The sequence below is a fragment of the Ascidiella aspersa genome, chromosome 2 (genome assembly GCF_963924565.1).
Source record: "Ascidiella aspersa chromosome 2, kaAscAspe10.2, whole genome shotgun sequence".
NCBI classification, from domain to species: Eukaryota; Metazoa; Chordata; class Ascidiacea; order Phlebobranchia; family Ascidiidae; genus Ascidiella; species Ascidiella aspersa.
The window spans coordinates 28705854-28729129 of NC_139448.1; the positions used below are offsets into that span (position 1 = coordinate 28705854).

The window sequence follows — 23276 nt, forward strand, 5'->3', positions numbered from 1 at the left end:
CGGGTCAAGCGAAACATCGGGGGCTTTTTTGTCACAGTGAAGTTCACGCTGGGCTGTGCTTGGCTGAACACAACAACTTCACCTTATTCAACCAGCAGGCAAACTCGTTGGCTTGTTAATAAAAAAAGTCTCCTGCACGAACATTTCGTGTCATATTTTGTTTGCAATTTGCATCCCCAGCTCAAGGCCCCTTGGTAAATAGACTTCTAAACCCTTAAAACGTCATCTACATATAAACTTCCATCGTGTCTGGATATTTAAAGTCTTTCCGAATTATAGTTTTACTGTAAAACTCTGGACAAAAAACGTTCTGAAACAAACCAAAAAAAAACATAAAAAAACTAGACAGGGTTGCGGTTGTTCTATGCTTTGTCAGGGGATATTTTTCAGGGACCTATTTTTATGTGTGGCTTAATAATTGGGTCATTATAAATAAGGTTATTTACCAGGCTAATTTTTGTAATATTATATATTACACTTTGGTTTACTCGTTTTACGGTTTATATTAAGTTGTAGGGTACTTTCTCTTGGCCGAAAATTTTTTTGCCTTCGCCTATGACTTTACAGATGCATAAAAACTTTTGATGTACATATACAAATCCCAAAACTTTTCCTTGACTTGTTTCTGCAAGCAAAAACAGATATGGGCCGAAAATTCTCTGACATCCCTTCCGACGTAAATGCAAATATTTTTCCATAAAAAAAACGCTTAGTGTTTTAACCCTCTCTCCCCCTTGACCTCTAACCCAGCGTTTCTCAACCGGTGCGCCGTGGAAGGTTGCCAGGTGCGCCGCGAGCAAAAGGAAAAATATTGTGATATGTTTCCTATTGAGCTTAGCTCATTGATTCCACAGTACTTTTAAATATAAAACACAATAAGACCTTCAAAGTAACAGCATCTAATAATAATCTATAATACCATAGTGGTAAGACCATCGATATAATAATGCCAAATTCGCAGTAATTACCACGACAGAATAAGATATTAAATAGTCTGGATAAGACCTAATCATGTCGAAATAAGTCCAAAATTAATCGGAAAAATACTTACATGGACAACATAACGTCCAAGACTGTAGGGAAAGTGTGTATGGGATGATAGTGGGGACCTGCTTGGCATTGGCCGTTTGCTGTCGACTCTTGGTCGCCGCTGCTTTGGCCCCTGTTTGGGCTTGTGGGCGGTTAGTTGGTGGTGTTAGCAATTGCGTTAGGGTCGAAAATATTAGGGGAGTTAGTGATAGTTATAGGGGGGGATATTAGGTATTAGTCCTATCTTCGCCATATTCCTAACTGACTTTCATTCCGAAGTTGCTGTTGTTCTTATTTTGGTCTCAAGGCTAGATTTCCTTTACAGATATGCAACTATAAAGCCTATATAACAAAAAATTGCAAGCAATTTATAAGAAATACCGGTACACCTCAAAAATTTCGCGCTCGCTTCACTCGCAAGGTGCGCCGCTTCGTTTTCAAATGTCTCTACGTGCGCCACCAAGTAAAAAAGGTTAAGAAATACTGCTCTAACCAAATAAAAAAAACAAATTATTTTCCCCTATTAATAAAAAACCTACAATCAATTAAAATACTCTATGTTTGATGACCCTGAAGCAATAAACAAAAAACAGTCTCCACTAGGGTTCCTCTTTTTCCCGGATTTTTTCACTCACTGGAAACGGGATTAAAAAATGAAACTTCCTGGGAATCCCGGTAACCCGACGAAAAAATTATGCATAAATTTATGTCATTATGACGTTTGAATTTTTTTTTATTTTAGCTTCAAACATTTAATAAAGCTCATTTATGGGTTCTTTCACCTATGTACGTGGAAAGTTATGCAAAAAACAAAACAAAAAAAATACCGCATACCACAACTCATATTGTTTGGGTTAGTGTTTGGGAGAGGGTTGGTCAAGTATTATTATGTTTATTATTGATAATAACGCTAGACCAGCCCTCACCCAAACGCTAACCCGCACCCTAACCCAAATAATATGCGTTGTGGTATGCGGTATTTGAAGACCGTATTTTTTAATAATTTATACGTTCATAACTGAAGAAGCGCCCATTTATGTTCTGTAGTATTGCTTCTGCCATCTTACAAGACCTTCTCGTAATAAAGTCAGGACCCTTATTTGTTTTTATTCAAAAAAAAAAGCGCATGCATTTTGATTGGTAGAATAAATTTAATCAAGTTTATCCGCTGGTAAGCGCAAATAAAGCAACTCAGGCAACGACGTTAACATGGTTGGTACTATTTTTTTCTTTATATTAGTCAAAAACGACAATATTTTTTAAGTTTTTCTATGTTGCCGAATAACATGGATATAAAAAATTTCCCGGGATTCGGGATTGTTAATTCGCGGGAAATCCCGGGAATTTCCCGTCGAAACATTCCCGGAGAGGAACCCTAGTCTCCACCCGGAAGAAAATATTTCATTAACAAAACACTATTTTTAATTTTTTTTTTTCAACCTCCCTTTACAAAAATGCACCCCTAACCCTTGGGCCCAAATCACAAAAATCTACAAGCTTCTTGATCACTTTTTTGGTCTAAATTCGAATTAAGAACAACCAACAGTTTCTTATAAATCAACTTTTTGTATTAATTTGCCATACAACCACCCGATTAAACAAACAAAGGGATTCGTAGTAAAAAACAAACAAGGGATTCGTAGTATCATTTTTATGGTTTACTAGCGATTTGATTTACATAAATAGCATATTGGCGAACACTACAAAAGGGAGATATATTCAATTTGATCAATTTGATATAGCACAGTAAATGTCGTAGTAGATTTTGTTTTGTAGATTAGCGATATGTGTCAACCGGAAGCTTAAAAGAATACATCGCTCTCGCGTTCAATTTTTTCCCCTGCATCTGACTCCAAAGTTGAAGTGTCCTAGACACCAGAATCTGGGAAAATCAAAATAACTTTGGATCGGCCTTTATTTCTTCAAGTTTTGATTACAAAAGCGTCATACAACCAAAAATTACAGCTAAAATTTGTGATTTTGTAACTATCAATATGAAAGCAGCAACCGCGAAATTACAGACACGCAATATAGAACAAATACAACTGCAATATTATTAGGCAGAAAGTCACATGGTGCTAAAAATAGAACAACCAAGGTTCAGTTGTAGACGCAGGCCTCCGGAGTCGACGGAGTCGGTTAATTTGTGATGGGACACGGGAATCGGGACGTGCGCCTGGCAGTAGCAAGTACGGAAAAGCTGCACATTGTAATTCGTAAAAAATGGAATAACATAGAGTGGTTACCAATTTATTGGGTGGATGAGTATTATCACACCACTATTAACGGGCTTCTCCATATCCAGCCATATTTAATTTATGTGAATGGGTAGAACACAATGTTGTGTAATCCATGCCACCCCCTGTAGGGTACCTCTGGTTACAATATATATGTATAAATATATATACGGTATTTTTTTATTTCCTGAGCAAGCTTACCAGGTATTTATTAAAGCTAAGAAAAAGTCACACCTAATAATCATTCCCTCAAAGACGCACACATTGGATCGTCAGGATGTTGCCAGCAGTAAACAGAGATAAATCTGCTCGGATCCTTCTTCAAGCTAAAAGTGTTGTTTGACGGCGGAATGTTCAGCTTGCTTTTGTCACCGTAGCAAATAACCGCCTGCACGAAAGAAAAGTTTGCATTATCACCTCTATTGAGCACAACATTGTTTATTTTAAATTCAATTTAAAACGCAAGATAGGCGGTATGATGCCGATATTGTAATTCAAATGGTTTTTTGGTTTTTTAGTAAATGGTTTCTGTAGTCTGCATAGTTTGGCAACGTTTCGTTATGCATGTTTAGTCTGCGCATTCGAACAGCGAAAAAAACCTTTCTCCTTAAAACCACTTACACAACAGTACAATATACTCCTTACTAAAGCCCGTATGCGCATCCTTATTTTACCCGGAGCAATTTGTTTTAGACGCTTGTAGCGCTCGTATTAGAATAATTCGGGGCTTTGAAGCGTCTGTTTTATAACATGTGTTAGAAATTTTACGCTTGAAGCGGACTGTATTAGAACTGGATACAGGCGAACAGCGAATGCGCAGACCAATCATCCTTTGGTATGAAAGATAATAGCCAGGACCCGCGTACAGCAAACATGTATAATTAAATATATTTCCTAAACCGAAAAACAAAGCCATTCCAAACGTGATTTTACTTATTTTGAATTAACAATGCTTTAGCAACCATAAAACTCTTTAACCTGCTATTAACTGGGTAAAATTGTAAACATTTATAATATGCAAACCTGTAGGATAAAAAATCTATAGTTTGCAACGTTTCGTTATGCATGTTTGTCTGCGCATTCGCTGTTCGCCTGTATCCAGTTCTAATACAGTCCACTTCAAGCGTAAAATTTCTAACACATGTTCTACCACAGACGCTTCAAAGCCCCGAATTATCCTAATACGAGCGCTACAAGTGTCTAAAACAAATCGCACCGGGTGAAATAAGGATGCGCATACGGGTTTTAGTAAGGACTTTATTGTAATGTTGTGTAAGTGGTTTTAAGGAGAAAGGTTGTCGCCAAAGTAAACAAAGGTGTGAATATATAAGTTTTACCATAAAACTGTAAAGTTAAACACAGCAGTTTTTATTTAAGTAATGCTTATCGACATTAACCTATGACGTAATGTTATTAGAATAGGTAATAACTAGAAACTCATGTTCTTCAGGTAGAAACCCACACAGATGTTACATTTTAGACTGTTTTGAACTCACCGCATTCATCCAGGTCGATGCGTTCAATAAGGCCAGTTTTTTATACGGGTGGTAAAATCGATGAGACTCGACAAGTGGAACCTTAAGCTTATATGTGATTATATAACCAAGATTGATGTCATCAGCCATCCCAGTCTCTCTGCAATCGTCAACGAATTTCCCATTTCTAACAAGAAGAAAACAACATCCCATTACTAACAAGAATAAAAGAAAAAACCTTTTGAGAATTACTAATTTTAAAAAATAACTCACCCGACAAAAGGAAGCATCTTTTGCGCGAGAGGCCTTGTGATACATACTCCCCCGCCTCCGGTCGCGAAATCGAACTGATTGCCGTTCCTCTGTGACGGTATTTTGAATGCAATTAAGTCCCAAGAATATAAAGAAAAGTGATTGGAGTGAATGGGAAGAGTAATCATTTCAGTGCCTTAGTCAGTGGCTATTTTTTTAATGGATAACTTGTTTAAGTCAAAAGTTGAATAGACAAACCCGTACTTCACGCTTTAAGCTACCCAAATTAAAATATCCAAGCTACCAACTGAACCTTTATAAAAGCAACAATAACTAAAAGCAGAAAAAATGTGTAAAGCAATAGTATTAAGACTAACGACATAATAAAGCCAAAATACACAGTAATATTCACGGCAGAAGAAGAACGCAATCGTCTAATTAATATATAAACATGTCGAAATAAGTCGTAAATGAATCGGAATAAGGGTTAAATGGCCAAAATAACATCTCAAACTGTAAGTAGATGGTATGATGCGAATGGTGGGCCACGGTCTGGCATCGGCCGTTTTGGTGTCAACGCTTGGGTGCCCTAATTTAAATGGCGCCGTTAGGGCGTTACTGTTTTGGCACCGTTTGTTTGGCCCTATTTGGGGATATTGATGGGTAATGGGTGGGGTTAGAAAATGGGTTAGGGTTGAAATTATTCGGGAGTTAGTAATGTTCTTAGGGGTGTTGTTAGGTGTTAGGTAAAATGTTGTACAGAAGTCTTTTCCGACTGCTTTAGAAATTACCGATTTAAACGGTATGGCAACTATTAGGGCCGCTGGCCTGAGCTAAAATGCAAGGACGAGTTTCTACATTTTTGGTTATATCATAAACACTTTTTCCAGGAACGGATCTAGTGATGACCCCGCCAAGCTCTATTTTTAGCCTAATCTTCCGCGATTTTATGGCGTATATACAGACAAAAAGCGTCCTCTCACATCAAGTTTTGGCTATCGAATGGTTGATTTGTGTAGACCGAATGGTTAGTTTTATTTTGGTGCAAAATGGAGACTTTCCAAATACTTATACTTCTTGTCATACTGGGATAGTAGAGCCTAGAAGGAACAATTCGTGGAACAGTAATGACCCTCAAAGATCAATTTAATACCCAGGGACAATAATGTAAATAACAAGTAAAGCTTTTAACATCTTGCGTTTTGCAATTGAGATATAAAATTGTATTATATTCGGCGAACTGGCAGGGAAGTTAACGCGGACTAGCCGTTAAGAACCACTGAGTTAGAGTGTTTTTTTAATTATAGGTCTTGGGCTCTAGGCTTATAAAAGTTATGGTAATTATGCCTTTCTCTAGTGAATTAGCCCCTTCTCAAGTAAACAGCCTTAGGCCTATAGTACCCTTATGCCAGCCCTGGTGAGCTCAATACTTCTGGAAAAAGAAGTCTCACAACTACCAAGAGATTATAGACGAACTCCTCCTCAGCTTCTTGGTGTGCAACATGAGAAGTAAGTCCTCCATAGTCACCTCAACATGTTACCGCAAAATCTAATTGGCGACGCTAGTGAGGAGCAAAGTGAACGATTTTATAAGGATATCAATGACGGAGGAGCGATATCAAGAAAACTGGAAGTGTTATATGATCGCTAATTACTGCGGAAGCTTAATAAGCGATGTATCGATAGCCCAATATAAAAGAAGATACTGTGCCTGTTTTCTGTCTTCACGGCGAGAATAATGGTTACCCAACATATTTAAACGGGAATTTAATGAGGATTAGGAAATTCAATGAGAATTAGGCTTATATACTATAGAGTAATCGGATTTAGAACATTGTTTTCCGGAAGTATTTTTTTCTATTTAAAGCCTAAAATAGAAGTTTTCACTAAAATAGTTTAAATTTCAACTCTAAAACTTGATGTGATAGAAAAATAAGTAATAACAGATTTGCAATTTGTGGCCCAAAGTACACTAGATTCAGTTGAAAAACCCTGTGCAAGGAAAATTGTGTTAACATAATTATGTATTTTTTTTATATTCATGTATTTTTTTGCCCAATGTATTCCGTCATGAAAATATGAACGAAATACCGGCCGTTTTCTAAAATCTGAAACAAACCGAATCACATTTTGTCAACCTAATGTGATTAATGCCATATTGTGAGTTTCTCCCGATTTATACCGTCTTTGCAATATAACCATTGTACCGCAAGTAACACATCCTATAAGTTAAACCTTCAAAAGTAAACATACATTGTAAGTTTTTTTGTGCGAGTTGCTAACGTATTTTAACCTTAATATTTAAGTCAACGTGCCCAACAAATTAGTTAACGCCAATATATCAAGCAATCATTAAAGTTTGCTTTTTAAAGCCAAAACGTCGCAATTTATTTCTTTAAATTCGAATTAAAATTAAAATTTGCACACATTTCCTAACGTAATAGCAAGCTCGTTAGCCTATTTGTTTTATAGCGTCAGAGTATGACGTCATATTGCTTTGACATTCCATTTTTGACCCGACCCGCCAGAACATTTTAAGTTCCTCATGCGGCCCGCGGTTAAAACTAATTGCCCACACCTGCTCTTTAACAATTGGTCCTTGTTTAAGGTGAAAATCTGATCCGTTGCTAATGCGTCAATCAAAATAAGATGTATTGTGACATCATAACAAAGGCAATACGAATCTAAATTTCGGGATTTTTGTAAACGTGACAATCAGAAAAAATTACAATATGTATCCAAATAGGTAATACATTTCGCGATTCTATTTTATTTAAGTGCCCGACAAGACAAGTTATTGCCGCACACTTAAAAGTTTGATCAATTTTCAGTGCATTCGCGGATCCCCGGGACCTTTTTACGAACCCCTTCAGCCCCCGTTGGAAAACACTGCTTGCCAAACTACAAGTAAAAAAGCTCATTTTTTCTCATCAACTGTAGATTTTACGTCATCACATATGTAAACCAATTATTACCTCCCAATGGTCCCAACTTTTGCGGCCGAGGTAAACGGACTCGTTCCAGTGATGTTTGTTGAGTTCCTCCAAAAGTATTTGGGGGTTTACATAATCGTCGTCATCGAAGCGACACCACCACCTCACCCGATTCGTCGGCAAATTTGGCTTAGCCATGCCACAGCATACTGCAATTTTGTCGCAAAGATAAGCCAAAGGAATATGATTTCCTGATTCCAGGATCACGTCTGTTAGCATAGAAAGAGAAATGCCTGATTCCCGTTGGATGGGGACTCCCCTTTACCTTTTTGCGACTGATACGCGGGAAAACGCGAATCTAGGCTAAAAGGCGCTTTTTTCAAGCAACATAATTTTATAAATTTTATTGGCGCTGGTCTAGAATCCTACAACGATTTTGCAGCTTGAAATTGCGCGGCTGTAATTCCTGTAATAACGTTATTTGTAAAATTAGCGCGACTGATAATGGAGTACAAGAATGAAAACCGTTATCGCGAAGAAAGTTTTGCGCGTTTGAGCGATTTTTAGTGGCTGGCCGTATACGTTGATTTTACATGGAATGCGCGGCTATGACCGCGGCTGAGCGGGCTTTTGGCGTGCGTGTGGGTTGGTTAAGTGTTGTGATATTCATTATTTAATTATTATACTTGACCCACTCTAACCCAAATAATGTGCGTTTTGGTAGGATTCTAGACCAGCGCCAGTAACTTCTTGTACTTGTAGTGTAGGTTAGTTATAATGAAATGTAATAAATTGGCACAGAAGGGGCATATGCAGGGTTTCTGTAGTTTATGTAATTGGCTGCCCTCTCAACAAACAACAGGGAAGCTTTTTTAACACTGTAGCTTTATATGTTTTCTCATGGAAAGGTGCCATTAAGCATACAAAATGGTAGCTTGCTATACAAACTTAGCAACATTTAGGGGAAGTAGCAAATGTCTTGTTTACCCATTAGCTACCATGCAGTACATAAGCACCAGTCTGCTGTCTGAATTTCATTGCACTTTACGCCGAGATCTCTGGCATACAGAAACAACTTTTAAGGTGTGCAATTATGTTTTTACACACCTTGTGTTGGAAATCCTACCACAAAAGCTTTTTTCAATATTTTAGTGTACAGTATACCAATTTAGAAGTTGGAAACTCTGGTTGTTGCAGTGCTAAAATAAAGCTATGTCTAAAATTTGTTGTCGTTTTATAACTGACATGCACAGGCTCAGTGGGAGCTGTTTGAAACATGAAAATTAACACAGATGCCTGCTGCAATTTGTTGTTACATACAACTTTATTTGAAGGGGATCAATAGCCCATATACAACAAATAAAACAATTTACAATTTGTGACCAAGCCCTTCTGGAGCTGTGCTGACTAGGGTTCCTCTTGTTCCCAGATCTTTTCACTCCTGGGAAACAGGATTGAGAAATGAAAATCCTGACGAAAATAGTTGTGCCCAATTTCATCATTATGATGTTTAAAACTATTTTATTTTAGCTCCAAACATTTAATTAATTCTCCCTGGTGCTGACCTACAACCCTTGTGCTGACCACTGATATTTTCACACATTACATACCAGGGGTGGCCAACACGCGAGAGCCGCATGCGACTCTTCACGCAGTTATATGCAGCTCTTGCGTTCCTGTTGCACTTTTTTTAAATATTTTGATTTTGTTTGGTTAAGCCAGTGGTTCTCAAACTGGGGTCCACGAGATAATTTTCTGTGACCGCAAAGCACGTAACATTACATAACACGACGCTCCCGAAGAAGGAAATTTTTTGTGCAACTTACTTTTCCAAACCAAGCTGATTAGTTTAGGTTATTGCTCGCTTTAAGTTGAATTGTCCATTGTGACGTCATGGTGTTGCGTTATGCTAATAAGAATTACGTTTTTACACTTTGCAGCACTGACACTGTGGGCTATACGGTCACGGTTTTAAAACTGTCCGTGATTTCTTCACTCAAATAAAGTGATTCGTTAGAAGTTAACACAGCCGAGCTAATACCAAAGAAGCAAGTGCGCCGTCTCATTGATACCATTAAAAACAACGTGTAATTTTTTGTTTATTTGTGTATATTTTTAAGGAACCGTGAGCAATTAAAAAAATTGCTGGGGGAACATTGCGAAATTTCTGTAAAAAAATTTAAGAAATACTGGGTTAAGTTATGGAATATTGCCGGTTCCAACTCCCGATTGTTTGCCTTAAGGCCATTGTATTTTTAGTAACACTTTTTAAAGAAGTTAAACGCAAATATATGCCCAAATAATATTGATAAATCACATTAGATCGAGAAATGTGTAATTTATGCAATGTGTCGGGTCTCCTTTTAAATTAATATTTTGTCTATTTATCCAAATAAAGGCATTTTTGGTGGGAGTGAATAAGAAATGGAGTGATACGCCTTTTTTTTGTTTCTTGTGTGTTAAGTGTGGCTCTTTGAGGTTAACCAAGTAACAAATGCGGCTCTTGGTATGTGATTGGTTGGCCACCCCTGTTATATACCTTGCATCATGCCTTCGGGAAGGCTTACTGAAATTATTTGGATCAGGATTTTAGTGCAAGCAAAGAAAAGCCATTTTCTAGCCTTGCTTGCATGCAAATCCTGATTAAGCTAACTGATTTTGGGGCACCAATTTTTTTCAATTTGGTAAAGAGTAAACGCAAAGTAAAAAAGAGTAACGCAAAGAAAAATGGTTTGCAAACACTGCAACGCACATTGTTTAGGTTACCCTGCAGGTTGGCAAACAATAATGATGTTTTTTTTACTATTAAAAATAATCACATTTTTCTTTTTATTTACTATATAAAATAATGGTTTATGGAACTACTGAATGTATAGAACTTTTTGCCATATCCAAAGCACAGGTATTTCAATAACTTGCATTAATTCTTTTCTATAATTTGTCAAAGATCTTATCATTGGGTTAAAAATACCGCGAAACAAACACCACATACACTAATTTAATGGATTTCAACCAGCCTTTATCGATTTTTATAATACCTCATAATTTTTGCATTTGATTGCAGTTTAGTCCGAGCCCATCCGCAGATGTTTCAGTTTGAATGTTGTCTGGCTAAAATTTGATTTTTCTTGTGATCAATTCCCCTGTACCTAAAATATCAGCGTGTACAATGTCTAAATTTGATTATTATATTATATTCTAAGATTTAGTCTCACAGTTATTAATTTTTGTGATTACTTAGCCTTTCTTATGCATAGAACAGTGAATCAACCAATACATCCACACAGGAGACCATTTTATATATTATGAGAGTTACCTATTAAAGTAATCTCTTAATGTATTTTTCCATATTTCCTTCTTTAAAGGGTTATGTTGATCAGCATTGTGACATGGTAATCCCAAAGCCCTTTTACTATTTGTGCTATTGTACTACTTACAAGACATGTTTGTGCTATGCTGTGAGCTATATTCACTAAAATCCTAGCAGGGCCATCTCTTTAGTTACCTAATGTGAACTTTCTTAAGGGAGTCTGGCGCTAAATAAACCAATACAGTTTAGTCTTGAGAACGACCTCAGCTACACAGCCCCTAAACCTAGTGTGCTAAGTTATTTTAATGTTAAATAAATTCTGCAATATGTTAATGTGCACATAAAACTTTCAAGTTTAATCAGCTTCTAGGAATTTTGCATCATATTAAATTTCTAGTGAGTCTCAATAACTGCCTTCTTTTTGGATTTTTTTAGCTTGTAGTTTAGTATCAAAGCAAATTCCTAAACCCAGTTTAGATGGGGTCTATATAACCGTTTTTTATCGCAATTTTTTTCAATTTGCTTTTTAGAATTTTAAAGCAATAGTATATTATAATATAGTGTGGTTTATGTAAAGTACTGACAGTCAATGATAAACATGATTATGAAAAAAAAGATGAGATGGATTTGGAGGATAAATCTTTGAAAAAGCAGTGATTAATACAACCAGGTATTTTAAAGTTAAAATGGCTTAACTTTTATTATTTATATATTTCACAATAAAATTATAGTGCCTAAAATATAACAAATTGTATGTTTTAACTACATACTAAATTCATTTCTTTACCAAAACAGTTAATCAATATCTTACAGTCCCCTAGCTGTTACTTAATGATAAACCAATTTTTTTTCTGTGTTTGAAAGCACAACTCTAAAAGTTAAAGTGTAACCCTCATCGATATTAATATGTTTGCATAACATAATACATTACTTTTCATTGTAGTATATTAACAACCTTTTATATATAGAGAACAACTTTACGGATCCCAATGTCAACTTCACAAATACAACTGCTTTTAAGTTTAGCACAAATCATGAGCTTACAGACTATGTTGAAAATGAAAAAAATGTAACAACAATATCCAGCGATTATGCCTAAAGCTCTAGATAGATTAATGCTGTGTGGATTGTTTTTAATCAATAATACACCAAAAAATTTGGAACTTTAATGGCATCAATATCTAATAGTTTATAATAACTTTATTGAAGCTTTCGGACTCAACAATTGTTGAATGCCCATATCCATAACATAACCTAAATCAGGAGTTCTTTAACCTTTTTTGTATGTTTTACCCTTTTAAACGAAAGTAGTTATATTGTATTTTTAGAATTTTGGCCGCCGTGACTTTACATCGGTTCACATTTTTTAAGAAAATTCATCTTTTTCTTTTAAGAATTAAAACAAAACTATGCCCAGCGAAAATTATTTACAAATTTGAATATTGGGTTTAGTTTATATTGCTAAATATTTGTTATGTTTGTCTTGTTTTCAACCTCTTTTAGGCCTTTTAGATGGTTATCTATTTCTTATGACCTTTTTCTTAAACCGTGTTTTGAATATGCTTATTTCCGAAAATAACGAAACAATACAACTGTATTTGCTAACTTAATCTATTTATACTGTCTTTACGAAACATTTCTTCTTGTTTAACTTGTGAATTTTCAAGTTTACAATTGATTAGTTTCTAATGAGTTTGTTTTTGCACTATAATATGTAATAAACAAAAAATATTTTATTGAAAGGTGGTGATAGTGTTTTTGCAATATTGTAAAAAGTTAAGCAATGTTATCAATAAAAAAGTTAATAAAACACTAATGACTAAGCTAAGCCAAGTCATTTAAAGCAAAACGTTAATGCACCCATAAAGTCATTGAATTACGGTACTACAGCACGGATGCGTTTTACGTATATTGTGTCAAATAAAGGGGGAGGGACTGTTTAGGAAAGAAATTGTTATATGGAATGTTGCGTTCCAGTTGTCTGGACGACGTTGAGTTATTCAAGTTAAAAAACGCTTAGCCAAAGTTAAAAAAAAAAACAATTTTAAAAATGGCTAAACGTATTTTGTTAAATAGAATCGGGTTTATTCGCCATCCTTCCAACACTGTAGTGTTAAATACGAAACAAGTTGTTGGCTGATTATCTATTTGCTTTCCTCTGAGCATCCGTAGCTCAACTCATAGAGTGAAGTTGTGGGGACGAGGTCAAAAGTTCGAAACTCGCCGCAGGCTACATTTTTCTAATCTTGCCTTGCCTGCATAATCAATAGACTGATTTGGTTAGTCACTTGAAGGTTCCTGGTTTGCTATTAGGTTATCTCTGATCAAAAGACGGCTTCAGAAGGGATCGCAGTGGTTGTAATGTACACGTATGTCGTATGTGTGTTTTTATTGAAAATATGAAAACATTTTGACCGATTAGTGTCTTCATCACTGGACATTCTGACTACTAATTGTATATCTGCTCCTGTATTTGCCTTTTGTTTTCGATTGATACTGTCCTCACCAAACTTTCTACTTTTTACCTTAATTTATCAGCTATTAGCTTCTTTAGGATCCACAAGATCGCTTTGTCTTGCGTAATGTTAAAAGTTAACCAAAAAACAATTAATATTGGAAGACGGTGTTAGTTATTGATACATATTTTGTATCAAATCACGGTTATGCCACGTTTAAAAATAATAACTAACCTTAGGTTTGGTAAAATGTGATGTGGTGGTCCAGTGACCAGAGTAAAGACATGTAACTTGCCCTAGAAATTTGTGAATAACGACTTTGCAATTTTGAAGAATACTAGCGCCACCTTGCGGGTATGCTTCAAAGTAAAGGTATACAAAATGACTCAATCACAATGTTAAGTCTAAGCATTATAATTAATAAACAGAAATAATCAGAAAGGTGGTACAACTAACAAGCTATTAAGTTAGCAATCGAGATCACCTTGCGAAACGAGAATTTTGAGGCCAAAATATACACTTTAGTCTTACGTCATTCACATTACATTCGACATGTTGATTTGTAATATCAATAATTACAATTTAAAACAAAATACAAATTTTTAGTTTAATTTTAATTTATTTCCCAACCGAAACGAAACATATGATTACCTTGAGACACAGATTTCAGTTCGAACTATTTACTTCACAAACTGTACGAACAGTTTAGAACAGGGTGATCTAAAGTTGACAGCATCGCGGGCCACAATATTTCATGCATATTCATTGCGGACCACAAACATAAGGTCACAGGAGCGGATCAACGATTTTGTTTGATCGGGGCAAGAAATGTTAAAAAATGACGTCACAAAGCATCGTCAAAGACTTAAAAGTTCCAGAAGCATGCTGCATTAGTCCGACTTGTGCGCAAATGAAACGGAGAAGACTGCTTTTTATAAGCTTGGAATGTTCGCGGAAACCGTACGAATTTTAGTAAAGTTTAAAGAGCGATGCTGCATAGGCTACTAATCGCTAAATTACAAAGACGTTATCATTCCGCGCAAAAATGTATTAAGCAGATAAATTTGGGTAAAATTGCATCTTAGAAAGGGACGCGTTAGCCTAAAGTCACGTGAAAACCTTTAAAACAATGCTTTTCAGCAGCGTGATATATTTTACGGTCTATTTTTTTTCATTAATAATAATTTATATAGGGTCATACTTTTTATTTAATCTTCATGTCAAAAAAACGAAAAACAAAGCGCAAATAAATCTTATAAGTTTGCAAAACATCCATTTTACAAAGTTACATATTATAGGACGCACTGCGGCTTTTCCTAAACCGGTCTAACACATACAAAATGTAAGCGTTCTTGCCACCCCTTGGGTCCGAATTTTGTGAGCGATAGGAAACTGGTTTATTTAACGATATGAAAGAAAAATGTAATCATACACAAACAATTGCAGAATGCTTATTGTTCGTTGCTCGACGCATAGCTTTCATGTTCGAAGTAAAGATTTCGAGATCGACTTATTACGTTCGCGATCGAGATGGATTTCGAGTTCGAATTATTTACTTCACAAACTGTACGAACAATTTAGATCGACGCATAGCTTTCATGTTCGAAGTAAAGATTTGAGATCGACTTATTACGTTCGCGATCGAGATATGGATTTCGAGTTCGAATTACTTACTTCACAAACTGTACGAACATTTTAGATCGACGCATAGCTTTCATGTTCGAAGTAAAGATTTGAGATCGACTTATTACGTTCGCGATCGAGATATGGATTTCGAGTTCGAATTACTTACTTCACAAACTGTACGAACATTTTAGATCGACGCATAGCTTTCATGTTCGAAGTAAAGATTTCGAGATCGACTTATTACGTTCGCGATTGAGATATGGATTTCGAGTTCGAATTATTTACTTCGCAAACTGTACGAACAGTTTAGATCGACGAATAGCTTTCATGTTCGAAGTAAAGATTTGAGATCGACTTATTACGTTCGCGATCGAGATATGGATTTCGAGTTCGAATTATTTACTTCACACACTGTACGAACAGTTTAGATCGACGCATAGCTTTCATGTTCGAAGTAAAGATTTGAGAGCGACTTATTACGTTCGCGATCGAGATATGGATTTCGAGTTCGAATTATTTACTTCATAAACTGTACGAACAGTTTAGATCGACGCATAGCTTTCATGTTCGAAGTAAAGATTTGAGATCGACTTATTACGTTCGCGATCGAGATATGGATTTCGAGTTCGAATTATTTACTTCACAAACTGTACGAACATTTTAGATTGACGCATTACTTTCAATAATGCTTTTGAAATAGACTTATTAACTTGTGATCGAGATATCAATTTAATCGAATTTGATTTATGTTAATTATGATCGAAAATTTACGAAACGACCGAGTTTCTCGAGATCGACAATGTGCGTAGGTCGCAGTAAATATTTAATGTCAAATTGTAAACTTTTTCCTGTTAAAACTGTTAAAAATGTAACAAAACACATCAAATATTACTTAAACACTTATTAACACATAACCTAGAGAAGAAGCTTTCGCTAAAACTTGCTTTTTAACATTTTCTTTTGTGTTAAAGGAAGTTTTTGGCATATTTAACACTAAACGTTATAACTCTTAGTTGAATACTAATCCTGGCATTAAGCGACAGTGGAGTGCGCTGTAAGCCTGTGCTGAATATATTTACGTGTTATAATCTTTAGTCACAAAAATATTTTAACTAAATTTAATTTACAGCAGAATTGTCATACCCGCTAGGTGGCGCTAGAACTTATCAATATAACAAAGTCGTTTTTTAATAAATAAGAAAGGTAAATTAAACTTCTTCGCTCAGGTTATTGAACCACCATGGCAAATCAGCATGATTTGAAAATAAATATGTATTAATTACAGTACCGTCTCCCATTATTCATTGTTGTTTCGCTTAACATTACGCAAGTTAGAAAGTCTTTCGCAACCTGATACCGATAGAAAATAAATTTCACTAGAAAATACTTATTTTTCGTATTGGCAGAATCCATCGAAAACGTTTGCGTAAACACAGCAGAATGTTTAGGACGTGTCGTATATGTTAAGTGATCAGTTGGAAATGACCTACCATCTACTATACGTTCAATAATATGTGAACAAATATGTGAATTGCTGCATTTAAAACAACGTTTTGTGAAAACGACCCGATTCATTAATAATTATTTACGATTTTTTTTTAATCAAGTATGTTAGTCAACGAAGTTATGAAACACGTTTTAAACTTGGCTCGAACAACTCAAGTGTCGTCCATTGTACGACAACTTACTCTTTACTATTTGTTGAACCTTAAAACTTTGGGTTGCCTCAAAATTGCACTTAAACTTTTGCGTAAAATGATTTCACATTAAGTATTTTGGAAAAAATGATTTGTCTTAAACTTAATGTTTTAGTTGAATACATTTTTAGCAAAGGAGCATTATTCTCTTGTTTAAAGCAGTTTTCTTAACTTCAATTGGACTTGGAGACTTTCTAAATGACTTGCTTGCCTTGACAACACTGTAACCACAACATCACCGCCTTTTAATAATAACGGATTTGTTTATTATCACTATGTCGCAAAAAATAACTCTTTTGAAACTCTTTATGTTATAAATAAAAAATACCAATCTTACAATTAATAAAGTTACCGAATATGGTTGTATTGTTTTGTTTTTTAGAGAGGAACATACTCAAACAATTGTTAACAAGAAGGTCAACTGATTACGTTTGTGGTACTATTCTAAATAGAACGACAGGAAAAAGACAAACGCGAGAAATTTTCACAAATAGACGAAAAGTATTTTCCAAAGCAACACAAAATAAATCCAATATTCAAATTTGCAAATAATAACTAGGCATAGTTTTATTTCTAATTGTAGATGCAAAATATGCACTTATTTTATAAGTGAGAAACAATTTAGTCAAAATAACTAACGTCCAAATTTCTGTTATACCAATGATAGATACCTGCTAATTTTATAACGTTATACATACAAAGTGGAAACAACGTCACCAGTGTGACAAAGCAGTAAAAATACGTTTTCATAAAAAACATATTCAATGACGGAGTAGGCCGTGACCAGCAGAAATACCCAAGCTCAAAATAAAAACAAAGAAGAATTATAAGAGCCACTGAATATGACAATTGCGCACTGAACTGTTTGTCATTTAGAACAGATCCAATGTTTTAGAAAAAACATGAGTTATGTCACTGGTTTTGAACCTTTTATGAGCTGTGGTTTCCTTCCATAAAATCACAACAACTTGTGACTTTTACGCTTACATTTCAGTGTTTAGGAAACAAATATTTTAAATATAAAATGGCCGACACTTCCCAAAGACTGTTCTTACAGCCACTCTACACAACAAATAAGTCGATGCGTTTTGGGCAAAATGATGGAGGTTGTAGTTAGATTTATACAGAAGTGGGAAGCAAATGATGAATCTTTAAAATAATCTTTACTAATTTTTAAACATTGAAAGGAGTTGTCTTCGTGGCGTTGACAATGGAATCTGTAAAGTTGTTCAGTATATATAAAAGTTGTTAATATGTATATGAAGTGGCAAACATGCCAATATTCATAGATTAACACTGAAATAGAAACAAAAGTGCTATCACATAGTGAAAAAATCGATTATGTCTCTATTAGGGTTAAAGCTTAAGATAATGCAGTTCGAAAATACAATTAGTTATTTTTAGACACTCTAATTTTTATCCTGAAACTATGTTTTAAGGTAATAATAAAATTTAAACCATTGTTATTTCATAATACCTGTTTTTACTGATCAATCTTTTTTAAACGATTTATCCTCCATAGTCATCGACTCATCTCATTTGGTTTTTAAATTATCATGTTTATTTTTGACTTTCAGTATTTCATATACACATTATAATATACTATTGCTATTTCTGAAAAATAAATTAGAGAAATAATCATGTAATAAAAAAAACATTGTTAAACCTTCTTAAACTGGGGTTTTAGAGGTGATTTGCAGGATTTTTTATGTAAACAATTTTGAAAAATTATATGTTTTTAGAGAGAAGGTGGTATTTACGTAACATTTAGAAATTTGGTACACTAGAGACTAGACCAGTACACCAAAATATGCATGGGGTGCACCAGTACGAAAAGGTATTCACTGGTGCATCACAAAATTTTAATGAACCTTTAATACGACAATTTTTTTGATAAAACAGTCATTAAATAGCTTCTTTGCTATTTTTTCAAGTTTGTTGGAATGCTGTTTTATGACATTCAATAGTACTCGCAAGCAGCCTGCAGGCAAGCTCTCACCAAGAGTGTATAAAACTTCGGCAGATTTGCTCAGTTTAATTGACATAATGTCAATTTATATTGATATGCAATGATTTTCCATACTATTTTTTTACCTCAGTTTAACTTTTAAGTAAACAGGGTGCATGAGTTCGTCATAACAACTTTAGTGGTCACCAAATCAAAAATGGTTGAAGAGCACTGCACTAGACCGCAAAGAAGGAAAACTGGGAAAATAAATTAAATGAGATAACTTTAGGTAACTATCCTAATACATAAAATGGTCTCTGTTTGCATGTATTGGTTGATTCACACTTTTATGTGTTAATATTCACAAAAATGAAAAACTGGAATACCATATCTTACTATATTTTTTAACCTATCTTATCTTTAATTTTTTTAACCTCCCATAATATTTAACCTACCTGAACCCAACCAGAATATTGTGCATTGATTGATATAACAAACTATTTAAACCAGGGCTGCGAAGTCGGTCAAAAATACCCCAAATCCAACCCGGTCAAATGTGCGATTTCGTTGAGCCCCGAGTCCGGCCCTAACTCTACATGGTTGGAAAATATTCCACCTTTACAATTTCCAGTTAGGGCCATATCAGTTTCAACATTTGGTTCTGCGCATGCGCATGTCGGATTCGGGGCTCTGGTCGTTTTACGTGGTTTTACTCCTCTGGAGTCCGACTCCAGCAAAACAAACAGAGTCCTCAAATCCAGAGTCCGAGTCTGACTCTGATTTAAACACTGGAAAAATGCTTGAGTGGACATAATTGTATTCAGACATTGTTACTTAACACACTGATATTTTAGGTACAGGGGTATTAATCAAGAGAAAAATCAAATTAAGGAATATTTAGCCAGACAACATTCAAACTGACACATCTGCAAATTAGCTCTGACTAAACTGCAATCAAAAGCAAATATTGTGAGGCATTATAAAAAACAATAAATGTTGGTTGAAGTCCATTTAATCAGTGGATGTGGTGTTTGTTTCACGGTATTTTTAATCCCATGATAAGATCTTGACAAATTATAGAAAAGAATGAATGCAAGTTATTGAAATAGAAAAATACCTGTGGCTAAAAGTACTATACATTCAGTAGTTCCATAAACCAGGGGTCTACAAATAGTTGGATTGAAATTTAGGTCACAAGTAAGTTTGGGTTGCGCCAAAAAGTATTTGCAGACCCCTGGCGTAAACAATTGGGGTTGATTACATTGACAACATCTAAGTCACCGTTTCTCATCTCAACCGGTGCGCCGTGGCGCACTGATGCGCCGTGGAAGGTGGCCAGGTGCACCGCGAGAAAATGGGGTATCAAATAATTCATTCACTCACAATAAATGGTTGGAAAATATTACACCATTACAATTTCCATTTGGCGGCCATATCAGTCTACTTGGGTAGATTTACAAGGTCTTACCCGAGTCCAGAGCCAGACTCCAATCAAAACAAATCGACTCCTTGAGTCCCGAGTCCGACTCCGCAGCCCTGCTGCCGAGTGAAAATTTAACTTCAAAATCAACCCTGGATCACTTTGTAATTTTGCAGATCCGTGGACAGTATTGCAAATTTCAAAATTTGATGCCAAGAAAACACAACTTTCAATAGTATTAAGAGCACTTATTTGTTGTATGTTATGCAATGAATTTAGGAATTTGAAAAAATGAATGTAACAGACCAAGAGCCATAACAAAATGATGGATTCTACAAATGTACACATGCCTTTAGAAAGGCTTCTAAAAATTGGGGGCTCTTTTAATTTGGTACATCAAAAAAGGCAAAAAAATACAAAAAGGTATGGTCTACAAATACCACATACTGCAACGCACATTATTTGAGTTAGCGTTTGGGTTAGTGATAGCCAAGCATTATTATTAATAGTAAATAAAAAATGTGTGAGCTCTTGAAACCCCAACTTGCAGGGTAACCCAAACTATGTGTGTTGCAGTGTTTGCAGACCATTTTTCTTTGCGTTACTCTTTACTTACCAAATTGAAAAAAATTGGTGCCCCAAAATCAGTTAGCTTAATCAGGATTTGCATGCAAGCAAGGCTAGAAAATAGCCTTTCTTTGCTTGCACTAAAATCCTGATCCAACTAATTTCAGTAAGCCTTCCCGAAGGCATGATGCATGGTATATAATGTGTGGAAATATCATTGGTCAGCACTAGGGTTGTTGGTCAGCACTAGGGAGAATTAATTAAATGTTTGGAGCTAAAATAAAATAGTTTTAAACATCATAATGATGAAATTAGGCACAAATATATTCGTCAGGATTTTCATTTTTCAATCCTGTTTCTCAGGAGTGAAAAAATCTGGGAAAAAGAGGAACCCTAGTCAGCATAGTTCCAGAAGGGCTTGGTCACAAATTGTAAATTGTTTTATTTGTTGTATATGGGCTGTTGATCCTCTTCAAATAAAGTTGTATTTACCAACAAATTGCAGCAGGCATCTGTGTTAATTGTCATGTTTCAAACAGCTCCCACTGAGCCTGTGCAGGTCAGTTGTAAAACGACAACAAATTTTAGACGTAGCTTTATTTTAGCACTGCAATAACCAGAGTTTCCAACTTCTAAATTGGTATACTGTACACTAAAATATTGAAAAAAGCTTTTGTGGTAGGATTTCCAACACAAGGTATGTAAAAACATAATTGCACACCTTAAAAGTTGTTTCTGTATGCCAGAGATCTCGGCGTAAAGTGCAATGAAATTCAGACAGCAGACTGGTGCTTATGTACTGCATGGTAGCTAATGGGTAAACAAGACATTTGCTACTTCCCCTAAACGTTGCTAAGACCATTTTGTACGCTTAATGGCACCTTTCCATGAGAAAACATATAAAGCTACAATGTTAAAAGAGCTTCCCTGTTGTTTGTTGAGAGGGCAGCCAATTACATAAACTACAGAAACCCTGCATATGCCCCTTCTGTGCCAATTTATTACATTTCATTATAACTAACCTACACTACAAGTACAAGAAGTTACTGGCGCTGGTCTAGAATCCTACCAAAACGCCGATTATTTGGGTTAGGGTGGGTCAAGTATAATAATTAAATAATGAATATAACAACACAAAACTCACCCACACGCACGCTCAGGTTCGTAAGTAAGGCCAGTTTCCCGCTCATCGCCGCGCATTCCATGTAAAATCAACGTATAATGCGGCCAGCCACTAAAAATCGCTCAAACGCGCAAAACTTTCGTCGCGATAACGGTTTTCAGTCTTGTACTCCATTATCAGTCGCGCTAAATTTACAAATAACGTTATTACAGGAATTACAGCCGCGAAATTTCAAGCTGCAAAATCGTGGTAGGATTCTAGACCAGCGCCAAGTTACTTTTCCAGGCTATTTTGCTTTTGTCTGTTTTATTAGTTTATAAAATTATGTTGCTTGAAAAAAGCGTCTTTTAGCCTAGATTCGCGTTTTCCCGCGTTTCAGTCGCAAAAAGGTAAAGGGGAGTCCCCATCCAACGGGAATCAGGCATTTCTCTTTCTATGCTAACAGGCGTGATCCTGGAATCAGGAAATCATATTCCTTTGGCTTATCTTTGCGACAAAAATGCAGTATGCTGTGGCATGGCTAAGCCAAACTTGCCGACGAATCGGGTGACCACCTTTATGACGAACACCGTAAGAAAGACAAATTATTTTTACTGAATAAATTTTAGAATAGCTTTGAAAAGTCAAAATAAAGGCTCATTATTGAAAATCACGAACTAAAAGGATGAGTTACCTACTTTTTGTTTGTGGGAAGAAACAAGTCGAACTCAGCACCAGTTTTGCAGCACAAATCAACTCTAAACAACAGCAAGCTGATTTTAAAAATCTAAAGTAAAAACGAGAGTATTTAAAATAAAAAAAGATTTGAAAGACATGTGTATTTTCAAAAGAACTGGCGCTACATTTTAATAGATTCAAAAACGATTTGTAAAAAATCCCCCAGGAAAAGTGAAGTGTTTAACCTATTGTGACTATTTCCGCAAGATGTGCTGTGCAAACGACCATTGGTTTTTAGTCGATATTCTTCGTCAAAATCATCCGTTAAAAAATAGATCTGCATATAAAGTTTGCAATAAATATTCAGTACAATTTCCAGCATAAAAAGTATGTATAACCCAATGCATACCTGATCTCTCGAAACTTTTTTATACCAAGTGCTGAAAATCATTTCCAGTCTTCCAATTGAACGATGGTTTTTCTTGCAAGTTTTAACGGTAAAAAGCACATCATTCAGCACAATACGTGCGGGGTCAACTTCAAGTT

General features: G+C 35.4%; 2 protein-coding genes across 2 annotated transcripts in view; both read right to left on the reverse strand.

Annotated features, from left to right (window-relative positions):
* Window positions 1–3137: 3137 nt before the first annotated feature.
* LOC146164716 (beta-1,3-N-acetylglucosaminyltransferase manic fringe-like) overlaps window positions 3138–23276 on the reverse strand; it is a 66943-nt gene continuing 46804 nt past the window's right edge. Inside the window, exon 4 of the mRNA XM_083382071.1 lies at window positions 3138–3229. The gene's annotated coding sequence lies outside the window, so the exon portion shown is untranslated. The remainder of the gene's footprint in view (window positions 3230–23276) is intronic.
* On the reverse strand, window positions 3399–5047 carry LOC146164717 (beta-1,3-N-acetylglucosaminyltransferase lunatic fringe-like). Its single transcript, XM_083380703.1, has 3 exons — window positions 5015–5047; window positions 4763–4928; window positions 3399–3654 (listed from the first exon to the last, which is right to left on the reverse strand). The coding sequence occupies exons 1-3, from the start codon at window positions 5029–5031 to the stop codon at window positions 3508–3510; spliced, it is 330 nt and encodes a 109-aa protein (XP_083236829.1). The 5' UTR covers window positions 5032–5047; the 3' UTR covers window positions 3399–3507.